Source organism: Colobus angolensis, unplaced genomic scaffold (assembly GCF_000951035.1).
Source record: "Colobus angolensis palliatus isolate OR3802 unplaced genomic scaffold, Cang.pa_1.0 Scaffold32, whole genome shotgun sequence".
Lineage (NCBI taxonomy): Eukaryota > Metazoa > Chordata > Mammalia > Primates > Cercopithecidae > Colobus > Colobus angolensis.
Window position 1 is genome coordinate 3,980,838 of NW_012116488.1, and position 20,866 is coordinate 4,001,703.

The 20,866-nt window shown below is 48.0% G+C and overlaps 1 protein-coding gene across 3 annotated transcripts in view; it reads right to left on the reverse strand.

Moving 5' to 3' along the window:
- Positions 1–20,866, reverse strand: part of PPP2R5C (protein phosphatase 2, regulatory subunit B', gamma) — a 170,539-nt gene that overhangs the window by 9,534 nt on the left and 140,139 nt on the right. For 2 of the 3 annotated variants that reach the window (XM_011951453.1, XM_011951451.1), the window contains 5 exons: positions 15,731–15,901; positions 11,051–11,178; positions 7,945–8,046; positions 5,800–5,872; positions 440–556 (listed from right to left, as the gene is read on the reverse strand). In XM_011951453.1, the coding sequence (XP_011806843.1) occupies positions 440–556; positions 5,800–5,872; positions 7,945–8,046; positions 11,051–11,178; positions 15,731–15,901 (591 nt within the window). The remainder of the gene's footprint in view (positions 1–439; positions 557–5,799; positions 5,873–7,944; positions 8,047–11,050; positions 11,179–15,730; positions 15,902–20,866) is intronic. The other variant, XM_011951452.1, reaches the window with a different exon arrangement.

The following is a 20,866-nucleotide window of genomic DNA, read 5'->3' on the forward strand; positions in this document are numbered from 1 at the left end:
CAAGGGGCATGAGGGGAGTGAGGTGTCCTGGGGAAAGGGGTTGTTAGCACCTGCTGTGAAGAGCTAAAAGGGAGCATCTCTGGGCCAAAGCAGAAGCCAGAGGGCTGTGAAGAAAAAAGCGAGGGGTGGATATGGCTGTGAAGCTTTCGATTTTGCTGGAGTTAACATTTAAAGAACAGTTAAGAGTTGGGATGACTACTACTGTTAGTAAATGGAGACACGACTCTCAGGCACATACTGAATCCTTAAAAACTGTTTCTAGTAATTTGATCACTAAGATCTATAGATACAATGTTTCCTATAAGGCTAGCAAAATTTAATTTTTAATTTCAGCTTAAACAGAAGGCACTGATGCAAATCACATCGCCTACCAAAAGTATGTGCGTTTCTTAAGCAATTATCTGTCATGGGCGCCCAGCTGAGCTCAGTGCACTTTTACCTGATGAGCCTCGTCCTTCACTGTCTTTCTCAGCATCTGCACATCTTCAAATAAAGGCCCATCTGTCTCCATTGCAACCGGAATGCTCACGGTGCTGGCTTGACTATACACTGTGTACTGCAATGCAAAGTGTGGAGTCACTCTGTTAGGTGCCCAGGCTCTGAACTCCAAGCTTCTCATCCTGGCCAGGGACGCATCTCCCCTGCCACCCCCCAGGGCCCTCTCCCGCACGAAGCCCACTCAGTGGGAGACTCGCCTACACTTGCAACACGACGCGCCTTGCTGACTTCTGAAACCAGAAAGCACTCAGTGGAGACAACAAAGCAGCTGGTCCCCTCCTGGCCCCTCTGCACCTGATGGACAGTGACCCACACCCTGGCCCACACCCCACAGCCTCCACAGTTCTGACTCCACGTGAGCAGCCAAGCGCGAGGGAGCGCCCTGGGCTCGGTGGCGGGAGCTGTCTCACCGCTGGAACCCTCACCTCCGGCCACCCATTCTTTGCCAGCGACCTCCAACCTCATGATTCTCTTCCCTTTCCTTTCACGATCACGTCCTCTCATCAAGACAGCTGGCGTGGTTCTCTCTCCCCTTTATCCCATTTTCCCGGCTTGCTTATGAAACCCTCTCGTCACATCCTGGGTGACTCGCTCTCCACCAAAACACACACAGCCTGGGTGAGCCTGACGTTCCCTCTCCATTCCCTGCGGGTGGCCCTGGGACTGCTTCACTCTCCCTGTGCTCTGGATTGAAACGCAGACGGCTCAGCCCGCAGCCACTGGGCCCGGCTGACTCCGTTGCCATGAGTGTAGTGCAGGGGTAAGGTCACCCTGGAGGGCGGCTGTGAAGCTTCTGAGACAGGGTGCATGGGACAGCATGACTGTGACGAGCGTCTGCTCGCTTTGAGGGCACAGGCGAAGGCAGCGGCACCTGTGTCTGCTGTGAGCGGGGCGCCTGTTGGTCCTGCAGGCTGTGTGTGTGCTGCCACCCTCACCTGGCTGATGGGGGAACTGGGACATGGAGGGCTGGGTAGCTTGCTCAGGGCCTCTGAGCTCAGGAGAGGGGAGCGGGGGTTCCTGCCCAGGCTGCTCTCATGCATACCCCTCCATTCTCTGCCCAGAGAGTCCCACAGCTTCGGCCTTTCAGGCTGCACCCCCGTCACAGCAGCGCCTCCTGCTGACCTGCTTCACCCCTGCCCCTCACACCCTGCCAGCCCACAGCAGCTAGCTCTGTTCTCAGCCACTGTCCAGTGTTGGCCCTCACCTCTGACGAAGCCTCCTCTGGCATGAGGCCTATGGGTGCCCTCTGCCTGCTAAGCCCTTCCCAGCCTTGCCTCACTGGACCTCTCTGAGGAATGAAGACCGTGAACGCCATTCTTCAGCCCTGAACCCGCACCCTCCCTCGGTCTCTGTGACCCCAGCCTCTCCTCCAGGCATCGCGGGCTCCTTCCTCTGTGTGCCGTCTTCAGCCTTTTCCCAAGCCCCTGCCCTCCTCATTCACCCCGGCTTCCATGCCTCCAGGCCCAGGCCCTGCTGCTCAACTCTGGGCCCACCTGGCTTCCCCTTCCTCCCAAAACAGCCGGGGCGCACACCTTCAGCTGGGTTCCTTCCCCGAACGCCGGTCGGACCAGGTCCTCAGCGCCCTGTGCCTTCACTCCCACAGCTCCGCCCAGCACCACCATCTCCACACCTCTCCACACGCATCCCCTACCCTGATGGCCCCAGCACTCCGCCCATGCTGCGCCAGAAGAGCTTGCAAAAATGCAAGTCGGGCTGGGCCATGTTGCCCTTACGGCTCTTTAACATCTGCTCACATTTTGAGGGAATTCTGCTCCCTCTCCACCCTCACCTCTCAGCACATCACACCAGCCCTCCCCGTGACTGACACCCCACCAAGGCCAACACTTGCCACCCACCGTGTCCCTGCTTTTCTCTACCTCTGCCGCAGGCACCTTCCCTCAAGTCTGACTGGGTGAGCCCCTCAGTCAAACCCAGAGGCCCCTGCACTGTGTGTGTCTTTCTTTGGAGATGGGAACGAACGAGCCGGTCCTGCCATCTCCTGCACACTCCCTCAGGCGTCTTATTAACACAATCTGATCATCTGAGCTGAATTCACCTGCCTCTCCTAATGGACTGTAAGCTCCCTAAGGCTGGGGGCTACGTCTTGTTCTCATCTTTGTATCCTTAGAACCACAATTCAGGACATAGCACCTTGTCCTCGAGGGGGCTCACAGTCAGGTGGGGAGATACAGAAACCTAAGTGGCTGCAAGACTCCTGAGACTTGCGCGGCCTGTTTCACACCAGCACTTCTGCTTCTGACTACTCTGGGCGACAAGCAGTGCTTTCCACGGGACCCACCAACAGCCCTTGCTTGGAGTTCGGTTCACTGGCCCTTGGGGCAAAGGACAGTGTCCCCACACGAGAATGCCACCAGATGTTCACAGCAAAATAAGCCTCACATAGCGGGCACTGGCAGGAGAGTGTTCTGACTAGGAATAAAAACCTTCACTGAAGGCCGGGCGTGGTGGCTCACACCTGTAATGCCAGCACTTTGGGAGGCCAAGGTGGGTAGATCACAAGGTCAGGAGTTTGAGACCAGCCTGGCCAAAAGAGTGAAACCCTGTCTCTACTAAAAATACAAAAATTAGCCAGGCGTGGTGGCGTGCACCTATAGTCCCAGCATACTTGGGAGGTTGAGGCAGGAGAATTGCTTGAACCCAGGAGGCGGAGGTTGTGGTGAATTGAGATCACATCACTGCACTCCAGCCTGGGCGACAGAGCAAGACTGCGTCTCAAACAAAACAAAACAAAAGAAAAACCTTCACTGAGGTGCGTTCCTCACATGAGCTCCTCTCTCAAAGCAAAGGCAGGCATCCATCCCAACCCTGCCCCAGGCCGCTCACGGCAGTTTTGGTCGTTGCAAACACTGAGCCACAGCTACTCTGAGTTCACACAAGTACCTGACTTCATTTCATACGGTTCCGACAAAAGCTGGGGTAAGTGAGTAGTAAAATATTATATGGCCCCTTTTGATGGATTTAGGAGAAACACATTTATGTTAGAAACTGCCAATATTTTATGATTGTAGAAAATTAAATCGTGTGACATTAAAAACTCCAACAAAGCTGCCACAACTGCTCAAACAAGATGCAGTCTCGAGGGCGCCGCAGCCTTCCCGGGTCCCCAACGCCTGCTGGGTACATGCTGTCATGCGTTTGAGTGGACGAAGGCTCAGTCTGCAAGGACGGGGGGCATCAGGGAACACACAGGGAGTCCCTGGGAACCCACCGTAAAAACAAAGCCCGCAAACCCATTCTCCACAGGCAGATCTGAGATGGAAAACCAAACTTTGAAAACCCAACTGTTTTCACTACAGAAATAAACAGACTGTATTATCCACAAAATTGGCGACTTTTTGTTGCTGTTATAATGCGAAGCAGTGATCAGAACTTAGAGATGTTCTCCTGAGAATGAGAAGCAAATACGAGGCCAGAGTTTCCAGCTCTGAGGTATTGACCCATGAAGTATTTTCTGTTTTGGAGACCATGTGCCATGCAGCTAGAGCATGTGGGTGAGACTCATGGGGACTTTTCACAGATGGTGTCAACACAGAGATGAGGACAAGGCAGGGCTAAGCTCCCAGCATCACAGTTCGTCAGAGCTCCTAGGGAAAACCACGGCATGCCTGCCATCACCACAGACGTTTGTAAAGAGAGCAACCAAAAAGAATACATAAAGTTACTTGAGAACATTGAGGAAAAGCTGAGAAAAAGAAAAGAGAGAGCGATACGTATTTTGGAAGCAACACGTTACGTACAGTACGTACGGTAGTGAAACTGGGCCATGTTTGTCAGTACAAACCAGCTCTCGATTTGTAATGTAATGATTTTGTGCAATTTTTTCAATAAGCTATTTCTATATTCTAGGTACATAAAATCAGACCTTCTGATTTTCGTGTGTGTTTGTGTGATTGTGTGTGTATTCATTTCTCACACGTTTTTGAGGCTATTGATTTCAACTGCATGTGTGCTGAGGTCCTTGACAATCCTGAGGACTGTCAGCACCCACGTTGCCTGCAGCTCTTCAGAACAAAGCAAGACACGCACCGTAGCGTCAGGCAGGGCTAGGCCTTACAAACTTGCCCAGGTTTATAGTGTTACCATGTTTTTAAACAAGTATCAGTATTTTAAGCACACTTTCAACATCAATTCAATTCATTAAAGTAGACACCTATAGCTATGTACCTCAATTAAGGACTACACAGTTTTAGACAGTACTCTTAAAACAGCTTTTGTATGTCACTATGAATAAATACTGCTAGAAAAATGTTGGCTACCTGTTTCAGGTGGACTCAAGGGCTTACGATGAGAAATGTCATTCAGTTTTCCTGATCTGAGTTTCTTGACTGTAGTTTTATCAGAGTTTACAAACCAGTATGTTGTTATACAGGTAAATATATACTTTTAACTTTATATTCACGTGTAACTTTTTATTAAATGTCAGAGAAATTTAAAAACCAACTTAGATAACTACACACATCTCTCGCTAAAAGAAACACATTGTCCGGTAAAACCTTTTCTGGAGAGCTGAAGGAAAGCTTGAGAATTCTTAGAGTGGCAAAGATTCAGACAAAAGATTTTCTGAAAAAGATTTTCTTTTTAAGAGGCACTGTTATAATGAGGCACACAGAACATGAAGAAACAACTGTCATAATGCTCTAAGCATTTAGACCAGTGTACATCAAACCCAAAGACCATGACACCAGGAAGCCCTCCCGGACCCCGGCAGCCCTAGCAGCTCCGGGACATCCAGCATCGGCGCGGACTCACCAGAGCACACTGGCACCCGCTGCTGGGGAGGGAAGGAGGGTTAGCTGCTAACGTGGCAGAATACAGCTGATTTTTAATGATAAAAGGCTGGGCTTACAGAAACCTCATACAAAGAAGAAGACATCAAAATGTCATACTTACTCTATTTCCAATCTAATTTCCTTTCTTTTAGAACTAATTTCATATGAAAAAGAAAGGGAAATGCTGTTTGAGCGACAGCATCTATGACATTTGAGAGAGGAAGCACAGTCTTGGACTGTATTCAAGTTTTCTTTTTACCACAGTATATTCATCAGATTCCTTACTTAAAAAGCAGAGAAAAAAAGTCAATTCTGTGGTAAAAACGATATGGGGCAAAATAAGTGCTTGTACAAGAGGAGGGTTACAAAGTTTAAAAGTACTTTTTATTGCAGACATTTCCATATACAACGTTAGTGAAATCACGTCCCCCCCACAGTGAAGACATATATTCCTATCTTATAAAAACATTCAAGTAACCCTAGGCGTTTTCATGTTACTCTTTTTTAGTACCTGGGGATTGGCTTTGGCTAGATTTTCTATTTTAACCCATGCTTCTTCCCGTTCTTTCATTTTTAGCTTCTCTCTGAAAAACAGCAAAATGTCATCTGTGTTAGAGATGAATCAGACACAAGAACACACTGAAGGGGCGAAGGCACAGGCACGTCGGGCACAGCCAGCGGCTCCTCCCGCAGCCCCCCCGCTCCGTCTCCCCACACTGCACAGTGCTCAGCACAGCGTGAGGAATGAACCGAGATGTAAACATGAGAAAATATCAGAACATTTAACATGACCAAGAATTGGAATTCTTAAAAGAAATCTAATCTAAGTCAGTCTTATGTCTCCATCCTTGCCCTTCCCCTGGTCAGTTGTTTCTTCGTGGGACCTATATAATTTGATGAGAAGCTCATATATCCATTGAAGAAACGAGACTGCAGGACAGTGTAAAGTGACCAGTGTCAAAGGAGCCAGTATTCTCATTCCTACAATGTTAAAAAGGAAACGTCTTAAGAGCCAGGAGACCTGGGTTGTTGACTGACTCGACTGCAAGAGGCACGTGACTTTCAGTCAATCACTTAACTCGGATCCAGGTTTTTTCTTTCTTTCTTTTTTTTTTTTTTTTGCGACAGGGCCTTAGTCTGTCGCCCAGACTGGAGTGTAGTAGCGCGATCTCGGCTCACTACAACCTCCACCTCCCAGGCTCGAGCAATTCTTCTGCCTCAGCCTCCTGAGTAGCTGGGATTACAGGCGCATGTCACGACCGCCCGGCTATTTTTCGTAGTTTTAGTAGAGACGGGGTTTCACCATGTTGGCCAGGCTGGTCTTGAACTCCTGACCTCAAATGATCCACCTGCCATGACCTCCCAAAGTGCTGGGATTACAGGCGTGAGCCACTGCGCCCGGCCAGGATCCAAGCTTTTTAACCTAGAAAATGTACTACACAACCTTTAAGGTCCTGTTGGGAAAGCTGTGGGATTCCACGAGAGGAGGATCCGCCATCAGAAGGCCCTGCTGCTTGTGTGCTTCCTACCTGCAAACTGCACTGAGTGCTGAGATGAGGACGGACCACGCAGCTGGCAGCTCTAGAGGAATGGCTGGCCTGTCTCCCCGGCCCTTTCCTGACTGACCTGTCATCTCTCATGCTCTATGGTTCACTTTGGTGTATTCTGCATTTTTCTTCCCCCCACACTACCCAGAATATAAACCCCAAAAGGGCAAGGATTTTTGTGGGTTTTATTCATGGCTATATTGCCAGAATCTAAAACAGGGCCTGGTGTATAGGTAAATATTCACATGTTTGTCTAAGGAATGACTAAATGGCAGTTGTTTCATACATATATATACACATATACATGCACACATATATACACAGTGTATTTTGAATTACATTCGTGCAAAGCTTATCTACCTTAGCCAGTTTTAAGTGACAAGCAAAAAATAAAATCTGCCAGTAGTCCATACTCAACTTGGAAGAAGACCTCCAACAACTATTTAATCACATTATCACTTGCACAGCCTAGGGACGAAGTACTTTGCCACTTAGATCATCCCTGGACACATGTGGGCTCAAAGACATGAGGGCAGGACCCTGATTGTGCAAAGGACAGACTAGATTCCAGAGAACGCCCACATTATTGAGTTAATTAAATCAGAATAAAGCTACACTGAAATGAAGATTCCTGCTCTCTTGTATAAACCTCACAGGATATAATTCAAATCCCTGCCTTATAAACATGAAAATGGACTACACATTATAGCCTTTAAGCCCAATATAGCCAAGAAAAGACAAAATTCTGAATGTTAAATTCTTGCCTCCATAAGCACTTATTGCAAAGATGATTAATCCGGCAATACCAGGTGGGAGAACTGCCAACTTTAAACACCGATGATTAATCTGGCAATACCAGGCGGGAGAACTGCCAACTTTAAACACCGATGATTAATCCGGCAATACCAGGCGGGAGAACTGCCAACTTTAAACACCTGTTCTTTCAAAATACGTTACTGTAACACAGTTTTAATTTGCTCGCCAAGTATGAGAGGCCTGGTTTGGCTTTCGAGTGAAGAATAACGTTTTAGAACAAGACAGTGGAAGAGGTTTACTTAGGATTAAGAAAAAAATCCTGGAAACAGTAATCTGTGAAAGGAACAACTCACTTTAGTTTCTCTGCTTTGAACTGTTGTGTACAGTCATCAAAGAGCTTTTGGTTCATCTCCATGAAGAGCTTCAGGGCGTTGTATATCAAGCCATGTATTGTCCTATAAAGAAAACCGCACGGTGAGCCTGGGAGCACGTGTTCCTGCTGAGCCCTCGCCTCTCCACACTCAGGCTGCTCCATGTTCCAACAGTCCCACATTGCACAGGTTTCCCAAGCTCTAAAATGCAAGCCCTGCTCATTCTGAGTTATTCATTTTCTGACAGTCAGCCACACATCCGGAGACTTTCTTCAGAGTGGCTCTCACACAGCCACAGAGGCCACGCCACTTACTGTCTCTAGCTGACAGCAGCCAAAAACCACTTTGCTCAGAAACTGAATTAAAAACACTAAAACCTGAACAAATATAATGAAGACAAAATTATAAAGAGGACAATAATGGCAATACTTTATTTTCTATAAATGTCAGTTTCTTTTCACCTTATCCCCTGAGGACAGAAAAATTAATTTTAATAATGCCAACACAGAGCTTTGAAAGAGAAAATAAAATTAGCATAAAACAGCTTAATCAATGCTTAGTTCTCAGGCTCTGACACACATGGAGAGGGAAAGAGGCCAAACTGTCCCAGCTGAGCCTCTAGGTGACTAGTCCTAGTTGCCATCGGACTGCAGCCACGTAAGAGCCCCGATCCCCCAGCAGACACCAACGAAAGCCTGCACAGCAGAGCCTGCTCGGCCCATAGGATTGTGAGCAACAATTGCCAGTTGCTAAAAAACAAATACCAAAAAACCTAACCCTCAAATCATAATTACTTCTTAATCCACTTTTTAATAAAACCCAAATCATACTTAGAAAACACTTAAAAGAACATTTTTTTCTTTGCAATGGGCAGGGATTGAAAGTCAGTTATGAATTGTGCTGACTTTCATACCATACTAAATTACACACAAGAAGCGTGGTGACGCTCCAGGGGCTTTTGTTGTCATTGTTGCGCTCAATTAAAAAAAAAAAAAAAAAATCAATGCAAGCCAGGCGCGGTGGCTCACGTCTGTAGTCCCAGCACTGTGGGAGGCTGAGGCTGGTGGATCACTTGAGGTCAGGAGCTCAAGACCGGCCTGGCCAACATGGTGAAACCCCGTCTCTACTACAAATGCAAAAATTAGCCAGGAGTGGTGGCTCATGTCTGTAGTCTCAGCTACTTGGGAGGCTGAGGCAGGAGAACCACTTGAACCCAGGAGGCAAAGGCTACAGTGAGCTGAGATAGTGCCACTGCACTCCAGCCTGGGCAGCGACGGAGCAAGACTCCATCTCAAAAATAAATAAATAAACAAATTAATGCTACAAAGAACAGGCTGTTGAGGGTGGATGTGCTGTACTAAAAACTACAACCACCACGCTATGGCCACGAGGGTCTTGGCTGCTGCCGCTACAGCCACTAAGTGACAGCAAATGCTTCCTCAGTGCCTATCATAAGCCAGGTACTTTATGCATATTAACTGTATCATAACCCTCACAACCAAATGAAGATTGTTGCACGGCAAAGCACTTTACTTTCTCAGTTTTTCCGGCTGAGAAAGATCTGGTGAGAGCTAACTTCCCTAGGTAGCTGGTCAGGCGGAAGGCAGGAATGTGAACCAAAGTCATCCTTACTCTGATTTGCCTGCCCTTCTTTGTTCAATTCCTGGGTGGCAACCCTCAGAGGACTTGATGCAAGTGGATTGGCTGGACCCTTGCTTGGGGGTCTGGCTCAGAGCTCCAGGGCTAACACCCGTCTGGCTGCTGCCCTGCAGAATTCTGGGAAGGAGGCAGTGCCACCGGCAGCCTCGAGCGGACAAGGAGAGAGGGTGCATGGGAGAGGGCTGGTCCGCCGGCAGTAGGGTGACTGTGCGGCACAGCAGGAGGGCTGCCCCAGCAGACACTGGGAGTTAGGAGATCGCACTGGGCCAGAGTGCCGCTCACCAGCTTTGTGACCGCAGACTGGGCTGCGAATGCCCTCCAAGTCTCACCTTCCTCACCCGTAAACTAAGGGAGGAGGGCTGCTCTTCTTTAAGTTCTGAGTTATAATTACAATGTACAATGGAAAGAGATGAAAGAAGGTGGGAAAGAAAAACTCAGATACTCATATTTCTTTAAATAACAGGAGTATTAGATGATACCATATTAATAAATAAGATGGCCTGGGTGCAGTGCCTCACGTTGTCCCAGCACTTTGGGAGGCTGAGGTGGGTGGGTCACTTGAGCCCAGGAGTTCGAGACCAGCCTGGGTAACATGGCAAAACCCCATCTCTACAAAAAATACAAAAATTAGCCAGGGCTGGCGGTGGGTGCCTGTAGTCCCAGCTACTCGGGACCCTGAGGCAGGAGGTTTGCTTGAGCCCGGGAGGTCCAGGCTGAAGTGAGCCATGATTGTGACACTACACTCCAGCTGGGGGGACAGAGTAAGACCCTGTCTAGAAAGAAATAAAATACAAAATTTAAAAAAGAAAAATAAATAAATAATGTGGCACCCATATCAACAATTTCCTTTTAAAGTCTCAGAAGACTATTGCTCAGCAAACAGATTTATTCATCCTCTTTAAGTCAAAAGATGAAGGAGCGGAGTAGGAGGAAATGCTTTTTGCTCCTGGGGCAATGCGGCTGTGTTCAGGTCACCTGGCTTCCCTCTTCTTCTCCAGGGAGTGGCCACTGTGGGGTGTTCCTGGGTCTCACACAGGGGCTCCTCCAGGGTGCATGTCCGCAGAGCTCGAGAGACACCCCGAGAGTTCGGCGGCCACTGTGCCGCCCCTGCTGGGGCTGAGCTCCATACGCTCCGCAGAGACCTTCAGCTTCTGCAGGGTGCTCAGGAAGAGGCCTAGAAGCTGCTGTCACTGGGAGGTGGCTGCAAACCAAGGTGCCTCTATACTGGCTAGGAACGAAGGCGAGGTGGTAAAATCAAAGGCCACAGAAACTACCCACACTGCTCCTTAATTTATAAGTCCACAAAACAATTGACATTCTTGTTTCTTAACTGATATTTAAAATTCTGGTATTTATTCTAACTGAAGTAGCAGTAAAACGTGCCACATTTAAAAATGACTGAAAAAGATGGCAGCCAGTTCTTTCTTACTTGTTCCAATGGGTCTTTGAGTTGCGGTACAAGGAAGGAAACATGATGGGCAGAATCTTCGCTGCGTTGTCACTGATTAAACTCATGATGTATTCATTATTCCAGTAATAGAGGGCTCGCTCTGCCACCTGAAAGACACAAGTGGATGGCTTGCTGGAGGTTGTGCCTGAGACATCGGGCAGCTGTCCTTGCTATTAAACCTGTGAGTCGGGTAATGAACTACCTTGGACCAGAAAATTATGATTATTTCTATAAATTCAAAATACTCTTAGACTGTGACCTGTAACCCTGAAGAGCCTTCAACAAAGAGGCAGATAATTTCTGTACGTCAAGCAATCAAGAACATTGTCACATATTTCTCCACTTGTTCAGTAAACACTTATGCTAGACGCTGGTGAGATGCTGAGGAGAGAACTCAAAGCAGGCTGCTCCACCTATCCGTCTGCCTCCCTATCTGTCAGGCCAAGCGGGTGCACTGTGTCCTGCTGAGCATTCAGCACTGAACACAGCAAGGCAGAAATCCCTGCCTCCATGGAGCTTACATTCTAGAGGGGAGGAGACAGGTGACGGATGATTATTAATTTACTGGAAACGATAAGTCACACACAAAGGGCAGCAGGGCAGGGGACAGACAGTGGCGGTGTGTGTGGGGTGGGGTGGCTTCAATGGGGATGAGGGGACATCTGAGCAAGGACCAGAGGGAGGAGAGGTCCTGAGTTGTCAGCACGGGGCTGGCTGAGGACCACTGCAGAGGGCAGTGGGGGCATGAACGAGAGGAGGGCAGTGGGGGCATGAACGAGAGGAGGGCAGGGGAACAGGGCCTGAGGGCACTTGTCCTTACTCATGGGAAGCCACTGGAGGGTGGTTCCACCATTTTTCTTTTCTTTTCTTTTTTGAGACGGATTTTTGCTTTTGTCACTCAGGCTGGAGTGCAATGGCATGATCTCGGCTCACTGCAACCTCTGCCTCCTGGGTTCAAGCGATTCTCCTGCTTCAGCCTCCCAAGTGGCTGGGATTACAGGTGCCCGCCACCATGCCCGGCTAATTTTTTTGTATTTTTAGTGGAGACGGGGTTTTGCCATGTTGGTCAGGTTGGTCTTGAACTCCTGAGCTCAGGTGATCCACCTGCCTTGGCCTTCCAAAGTGCTGGGATTACAGGCACGAGCTACCATACCTGGCCCATCCATTTCTGTTTTTTAATTTTTTTTTTTTTTTGAGATGTAGTTTCATTTTGTCGCCCAGGCTGGAGTGCAGTGGGGCCATCTCGACTCACTGCAACCTCTGCCTCCTGGGTTCAAGCGATTCTCCTACCTCAGCCTCCTGAGTGGCTGGGACTACAGGCATGCGCCATCACGTCGGCTAATTTTTGTATTTTTAGTACAGACATAGTTTCACCATGTTGGCCAGGCTGGTCTCGAACTTCTGACCTCAGGCAATCTGCCTGCCTTAGCCTCCCAAAGTGCTGGGACTACAAGCATGAGCCACTGCACTCGGCCCCCCATTTTTATTACTAAAACTTTCAAAAACAGACAAAGCTGCAAGACTAATATAATGAGTGCCCCCCACCTCCCTCCACCCAGATTCAACAACTATTCACACCCTGCCCTATTTGCTTTTTCTCTCCATAGTCAACCAGCACACATGTGCATGTTCCACAGAACTATCTGGGAGTTTGCGGCAGTCACCAGGACACTTGGCCTGTCCCCACCACAGCATGTGTGCCTCTGGGAAGAGGAGCTTCTCCTGTCTTACTACTGTCACCACCTCCATCTGCACACGACTCACAGTAGCATTTGGAGGCTGTGAGCAGCGTGGGGCTGACGTTTCTCCTGCCAGAAGCCTACAGCTTAGAGATCCTGAGGCTGCGGTGCAGTGCGTACGGGTGGGATGCTGGGAGAATGGGTGAGCCTGTGCCAGGCTCAGGAATCCGGGCCGATTCCTCAGAGGCAGTGAGCCGGGATGAACTTCGCAGAACAGCAGGGAGGCAGGTAATGGGGGAGGGGAGGGCACGCATGAGAGTGAGGTGCGGATTCAAAACAAGGCACAATCGTAGCACAGCTCCTGGGCTAGTTCTTACTTAAGAGTTCAATACCTTGTACTTTAAAAAGCATCCATCTAGGCCGGGTGCGGTGGCTCACGCCTGTAATCCTAGCACTTTGGGAGGCCAAGGCAGGCGGATCGCTAGAGGTCAGGAGTTCAAGGCCAGCCTGGCCAACATGGTGAAACCCCGTCTCCACTAAAAATACAAAAATCAGCCAGGTGTGGTGGTGCGCGCCTGTAGTCCCAGTTACTCGGGAGGCTGAAACAGAAGAATCACTTCAACCTAGGAGGCGGAGGTTGCAGTGAGCCGAGATCATGCTGTTGCACTCTAGCTTGGGCAACAAGAGCAAAACTTTGTCTCAAAAGAAAACAAACAAAAAATAAAACCATCCATCCATCCATTCATCCACCCACCCACCCACCACCCACCAATATATGTGAGTATATGTGAGGGTAATATTTTAAGCCTGATTTAGAAAACAGAAGCTTAAGATGCTTGATGGTTTAAACTTTAACTTTTTCCAGTTTTTAAAACCAGTACTTTTTTTGGATGGGAAAAAAACATCTAAAAGTTAAGAATGAGCTGGTGCGGTAGCTCACGCCTGTAATCTCAGCACTTTGGGAGGCCGAGGCGGGTGGATCACGAGGTTGGGAGTTCAAGATCAGCCTGGCCAATACTGTGAAACCCCGTCTCTACTAAAAACACAAAAATTAGCTGGGTGTGGTGGTGGGCACCTGCAATCCCAGCTACTTGGGAGGCGGAGAATCACTTGAACCTGGGAGGCGGAGCTTGCAGTGAGCCAAGATGGTGCCACTGCAGTCTAGCCTGGGCAACAGAGTGAGACTCTGTCAAAAAAAAAAAAAAAAAAAATTAAGAATGAGTTGGCCTTACGTATATGTGTCTGGAAAAGATTCTGGGATGTACTCTGTGCTGATCAGGTCCTCTAGGAAGCAGAAGCCAAGATGGGCGCAAGCGTGCATGGGGGACACAGATGAGGGCGAGTGGGGGCGCTGGGCCTGCAGCTGAAGGTCCGAGGGGGTCCTGGCGCTCAACTCCCTCATCAGAGGCATGGCAGGCCACCCTGGCAGCCCTCATGCTCTGTTCTTGGCAGGGACGTGAAGGCTTCTGTGACATGTGGAGTGGCACCCAAGCCCCTGGCAGCTGCACGGCCACCTTGGCTCTGCTTTCCCCACCTGGGCTTCCCTGCCTCCTTGCCCTGTCACATGCTTTTATGCAAAACAGCACATTGTGAGTTCGCTCGTCCCTGTCTTCTCTTGGAAGTCTGACGTTACCTATATGGGTAGCTAATTTTGCATCTAGGGAAGGAATTCAAGTTTTCAGGACACTTCCCACGACTGCCAGTCTCTCCTGTACTTCGACCAGGGCTCTGTGGCGCTGGTCTCTCCAGTTTCTAGGAAACCATGCTCCTTTGAGCAAAGTGCTCACACAAGTCTTGAAAAACATTATTTTCTCTGTAGGCCAGGATTGATGGAAAACAAACAAAACAAACAAAAAACCCAAAACATCATTTTCCTTTCTTAGTTCCTAATGTGAAAACTCACTGAAAATTATAAAATGAAAATAACCTGAATATTTGTAATGGAAGAGACCACGGCAGTTCCCTCCTCTAACCCAACTCAGCCTGACCTCACTTTACTACGGCTGCCCACGCTGCAGAGCTTCTTACTCCTCTATCACTTGCCTTCTTGTCTTAGTTTTGTTGGTTTCAATGACCTCTTTTCAAAACCATCTTGAAGGGCTCGGTTTGGAGGACCCCTCACTCTTGTGGACTTTTTCTAACCGCTTAGACTTGTGCTAAGGTAACTGCCCATGTGTTTCCGAGAGCCTGCTGCACACGCCACCTGGCCTTTCACGTTTGGCTGTAAGGTGGTGGTGTGACACAGTCACCGTCTTCCACTGTGTGGCCTGCTCCCTGGGCACCAGGAGGTCGTGCTCGTTTTGTGCCTATCTTCACCTTGTTCATGATGAGTGCACAATAAATATCCGCTCAGTGATGCAAAAGGACAGGTGGCTAGCACGTCCAACAGAGGCGGGCAGGCCGGGAAGGTAAGTGGGGGCGGCTTTCCAAAGAGGTGATGAGCTGAGGCTGGCTTGAAGGGTTAAGGAAATTGGGAAAAGAAAGTAGAAAGTAGCTCTGACCAAGGTCGTCCTCTCACACAGGAATCTGGCAGTGACAAAAGTCAGAGCTGTCAGCCGTTTTGAAAGGTAAAGGGAGACACATTTACACAATGTCAGGAATGAGGTGCCTCAGCAGCAAGGGCATCTCAGAGCCGAGGCTCTGACCACCTGTTGTCTATCAACATTGATGCTCAGGTGTGGAAAGGAAGGTTTTATGAACTTGGAAGCACACTGAACATGAAGACAAAGACAGCTTTACAGAGAAGCCAGATGATTGCTCTTATTGAGAAAAAGTACCGCGGCAGAGGGGACAAGACGCTCAAGGGTATTCTATAGAATTCATAGTTGCAGCATCGTATTTGAAGTATAATTCAAGTAAAAACTTGGATTTTACCTTTAAATTGCATGAGAGGCAAACCATGGCCAGCTACACATGGAACTTTTCCTTTCCCAAATGAACACTGGAACAATTTAATCAGGTCTCCCCAAGCCCCACATACCTGGAAGTGTGGGCTGGAGACACATTTGGCCAACTGCCGGAAGAGGGGCTCCATGATCTTCACAAATTCTGATGGTTCAATGACATCTAAAATCTCTTCTAATTCATTTAAGAACATTACTTCTTTTGGACTGTGAGTCTTTGGCCAGTATTTGAGAAGTGCCATCACCACCTACAAAAGAAATGACACATGGAGTGACTGATGCCCATGAGGCCCCAACACCTGCAGGGGAAGAAGTCTGGGTTTTCACTGAGGTGGCCCCACTTCAAGGCAACACAGGAAGATGCTGCTATCTTCCTTACAGAGGGAACAGTGGCTCAGTCACTGTACGTGATCTTCTGTATTTGAGAAATCAGTCTGTCTGGTTATCTATCTGATCAATCAATTTATTCAGAGACGGGTCACACCATGTTGTCCAGGCTGGATTCGAACTCCTGGGCTCCAGTGATCCTCCTGCTTCAGCCTCTGAGTAGCAGGGACCAGAGGCATGTACCATCTGCCTGGCTTAATTTTATACACTTCAGAAATTATACAATTTTAATTTATATAACTCACTTTCTCTGATCAAACACCATTTCAGTTAAGAGTCCATTCTTTTAAAAAAAAGAAAAAAAAATAGCAGTTGGGGCAATTTAGAAAGAATAAGATCAATGGAGAAAACACAGAGCATTATCAATTCATATGTAGATTTCAGTGTGGAAGCAGCCGGCACCGAAACTGCTGGCCACGTGTACACAACCCATTTCTTTCTCAAATTTATCAACCATCCATATGTATTTATACACAAACATACATACTTTTGTATGCATAGACAGTGTTTCCAACTGTGTTAAAATATGTCAAAAATAGTGATGTGAGCTAAGCTGACCTTTTTAACTTGCATCCGCAGGTGCTGTGATGGGACCCCGGGCAGGGCGCACTGTGCTCTCAGTGCTCACACCTGTGGGCGTCAGATGCCAACAGCTTGAGCAGTGCTGGGCCTGCAGTGGGCAGGCTGCAGTGGCAGCTGTAGCTAGGACTGTCACCACCCAGAGGGTCTGTGCCACCAGCTCTCTGCCAGGCACAGCCCGTCGGACTGCAGTGGTTTCCCAGCTTGTGGATAGTGGCTGTTTTATGTTCCTTGGCCAAGTCAGACAGCTAGAAAGGATTTCCACTGGGCAACCTTTCTTTCTTTATATGTTCCTGTAGTCTCCAAACGTCTTACCACAATCATACCAGTACAAAATACTGAATTTGAATCCATGCAGATTTCATAATATTTTTACAGTGTAGCCATCTTAGTTCTAAAAAAGTACTATAATCCAAAACAGGCATTTATATATGAAGTGCATGTATGCGCGTACACACATAAATCGTACAAGTGCAGTCCAGCACGTTAGAGCAGCTGTTTGGCTCAGTCACAGCAACGTCGTGGGGCTTCTATGGCTCTTGTGCTGTGCAACTGCCACAAATGCTGGCCCCTGGGACCGCCTGGTCATTTTCACTCACTAGTCATTTCCAGCTCAGTAGGTCACACCAACTCATGGCTTAGCAGGCCAGCCTTTTAATCATTACAGTGATTTTTTAAAAAGGTGGACATTTAACATCCATTTAGAAAAATTTTGTTTTGATGCTTTGGCATTTGGGCTCCCAGATAATCTTTTATGATATTACACTTTATAAAACTCCAAAATCCACGAAACAAAGGAAGTGAGGCTAGGGATGGTGGCTCATGCATGTAATCTCAGGACTTTGGGAGGTCGAGGTGGGAGGAATGCTTGAGCCCAGGAGTCTGACACTGGCCTGGGCACTGTGGTGAGGTCCTGTCTCTACACAAAATTTAAAAGTTAGCCTGGTGTGGTGATGGGCACCTGTGGTCCTAGTTACTCGAGGGGCTAAGGTGGGAGGATTGCTTGAGCCCAGCAGGTTGAGGCTGCAGTGAGCCTTGACTGTGCCACTGTACTCCAAGACTCTAACAAACAAAAACCCCAAAAAAGCCAAATAAAAATAAAAAAGGAAGTGCTGCTAGTTTTGAAGTCTGACATAAAAATCTACCATACAAGTGTCTTTAAAAGGACTTCTTTTGGCCGGACACGGTGGCTCACGCCAGTCATCCCAGCACTTTCGGAGGCCGAGGTGGGTGGATTACGAGGTCAAGAGATCGAGACCATCTTGGCTAACATGGTGAAACCCCATCTCTACTAAACAAAAAATGCAAAATATTAGCCGGGCGTGGTGGCGGGCGCCTTTAGTCCCAGAATGGCGTGAACCCGGGAGGTGGAGCTTGCAGTGAGCTGAGATCGCGCCACTGCACACCAGCCTGGGTGACAGAGCGAGACTCTGTCTCAAAAAAAAACAAAAAAACAAAAAGAAAGGGAATTATTTCTAAAAATGCATCATCTAATGGTTCTCCTACCTCAAAACTATTGAATAAATATTTGTTGTCCTCCTACCACACCCGTGTGTACTGGAATCACTCTTAAGGATATAGCAGATGCAAATCACTTCCTACATCTATTTCTCTTCATTTGTCAAATGGAATTTTATTAGAAGAAATACGTTAATTTGTGAACTATACAACACAACCGATTTAGCTATTCCATTTCTCTGGAAAAGGTATCATTTCTGGGATGGGATTCATACACGGGCCTTCCTGTTCACGCTGTTCGGAATGAGCTGTGATTGGTACCAGCTATTTTGCGGCGTCAGCGCGGCGCGCTCTGTGGAGGAGGGTGTCTGCTCAGGGAATGCGAATCCGAGGCAACAATGGCTGTGTGCTGCTGGGTGCAGCACGAGGCCCCGAGTTTTCCTTTGGAAGACCAAAGACTGCCCGCTCCCTGCAGAGGGCAGGTGAGCCAGTGGCCCCAGCCTTGAGTCTTGGGGAGCCCCCTTCCTGTCCTGGTAGACTAAGGAGAAAGGAGGGCTGCTACTATGCCATGGAGTAAAACGTGATGAGACTGAAGAGGCAGGTGGGTGAAAACAGAACACAGTTTAACTTCTGTAAAATCTCTGATGAGCTTCTGTTCTTCCAACAGAGAAAGTGCTTCATGTGCCCAGAAAGCTTTTCAGCATTGCACACAATCAGCAAATGAAAAACACTGATGACAGTATTTACTACAAATGGGGCAACACATGTCCTTCATATCTCAGTCTTCCAAGTGGATCTGACTTTAAACATTCCTGAGCCTGGACATTTGATGGCTTCAGGAGTCCCTTTGGTACAGGCCTGTGAGATGGACGTGGACACCAGGTGTCCTTAGTGCTACCAAGAGATGCACACCTGCACAAAAGCCTATACTTTGATCTTATCATTAATAAGCTTTCAATGCTGAAGTAAGACAAAATGGCCTTTGTGTTTTCATAAAATCGGCATTTCAAAAGAGAGAATTTACTGACATGCGGGTCTGAAGGTTCTTAATATGTAGGAAATTAAATCTGCTTTTCTAAAGCCGGGACAGTACTATTACATTATCTGTACAGCAGGAAACTAAGCAGTGAAATGTCCCTGGGTGGGAACACTGGGGCCTGGGTTGGTGGGGTTTGTACCTTCTTTGTGCTGGTGCCAAGTCAGAGTCCTGCATGTAACATTTACGCTGGAAGGACCCAACTGAAGCCGGCACCGGGTCTCCTGTCCTCTTTTAGACGTGACTGCAATTAACAGCTCTCACTCTTGCAAAATGATATTCACTTTATTTACTATATTCATGGGAATTAAAAACATTTACAAACGTTCTCTGCTTTTGTGTTACTTTTCGGTAGAAGAGAGAATAGGGTGGGGATCATTCACTGAGCCCTCGTTGGAGATGGATTAGGGTCAGGCTGACAGACAGTAGATGGGGGAATAGAGATGCTGGGACAGCGGCTTAGGTGGGAGCAGCCTCTGTCTGTGGTAAATGCAATGTGGCATTTGGTGAATTCTTCAGCCACTACAGGAGTATGAGAAATACGCACAAAGAAAATTCATGAAAGAAAACTGCAGACTTTCAAACAATCTCTCCTTCCATATCTTTCTTTTCCTTCTATTTGTATTTACTTATTTATCTGAAACAGGGTCTTACTCTGTCACTCAGGATGGAGTGCAGTTTGTGCATTCATAGCTCACAGCAGCCTTGACCTCCTGTCCTGGGCTCAAGCCACTATTCCACCTCGGCCTCTTGAGTAGCTGGGACCACAGGTATGTGTCACCATGCCCAGCTAATTATTGTTATTATTTTTTCAGTAGAGAGGAGGTCTCACTATGTTGCCCAGGCTGGTCTCAAACTCCTGGCCTCAAGGGCTCCTCCTGCCTTGGCCTCCCAAAGTGCTGGGATTAGAGGCATGAGCCACTGTGCCCAGCTCTCTTTTTTGAATAGGAAAACGTGGGAGAGGAGGGGAGAGAGAATTTTTTTTTTTTTACATATTACTTTCTCCAGTAAAATCTCTGTGATAGTTAATACTCAGTGTCAACTTGATTGGATTGAAGGAGGCACTGGGTATGTCTGTGAGGGCGATGCAAAAGGAGATTAACATTTGAGTCAGTGGGCTGGGAAAGGCAGACCCACCCTTAATGTGGGTGGGCACCATCTAAGCTGCCAGAGAGGCCAGAATATAAAGCAGGCAGAAGAATGGGAAAAGACTAGACTGGCCTAGCCTCCCAGCCTACATCTTTCTGCTGTGCTGGATGCTTCCTGCCCTCGAACATCAGACTCCAAGTTTCTCAGCTTTGGAACAGGCCTGGCTTCCCTGCTCCTCGCTTGCAGATGGCCTGTCGTAGGACCTTGTAATCATGTGAGTTAATATTCCTTAATAAACTCTCCTTTATATATAATCTATCCTATTAGTTCTGTCCCTCTAGAAAACTCTGAATAATACCACCTCTTGGCCAGGTGCAATGGCTCATGCCTGCAATCCCAGCACTTTGGGAGGCTGAGGTGCGTGGATCACCTGAGGTTAGGAGTTCGAGACCAGCTTCGCCAGCATGGCGAAACCCCATCTCTACTAAAACTATGAAAATTAGCCAGGCCTGGTGGTGCGTGCCTGTAGTCCCAGCTACTTGGGAGGCTGAGGCAGGAGAATCTCTTGAATCCGGGAGGTGGAGGTTGCAGTGAGCCAAGATCACGCCACTGTACTCCAGCCTGGGTGACAGAGCAAGATCCTGTCTCAAAATAATAATAATAA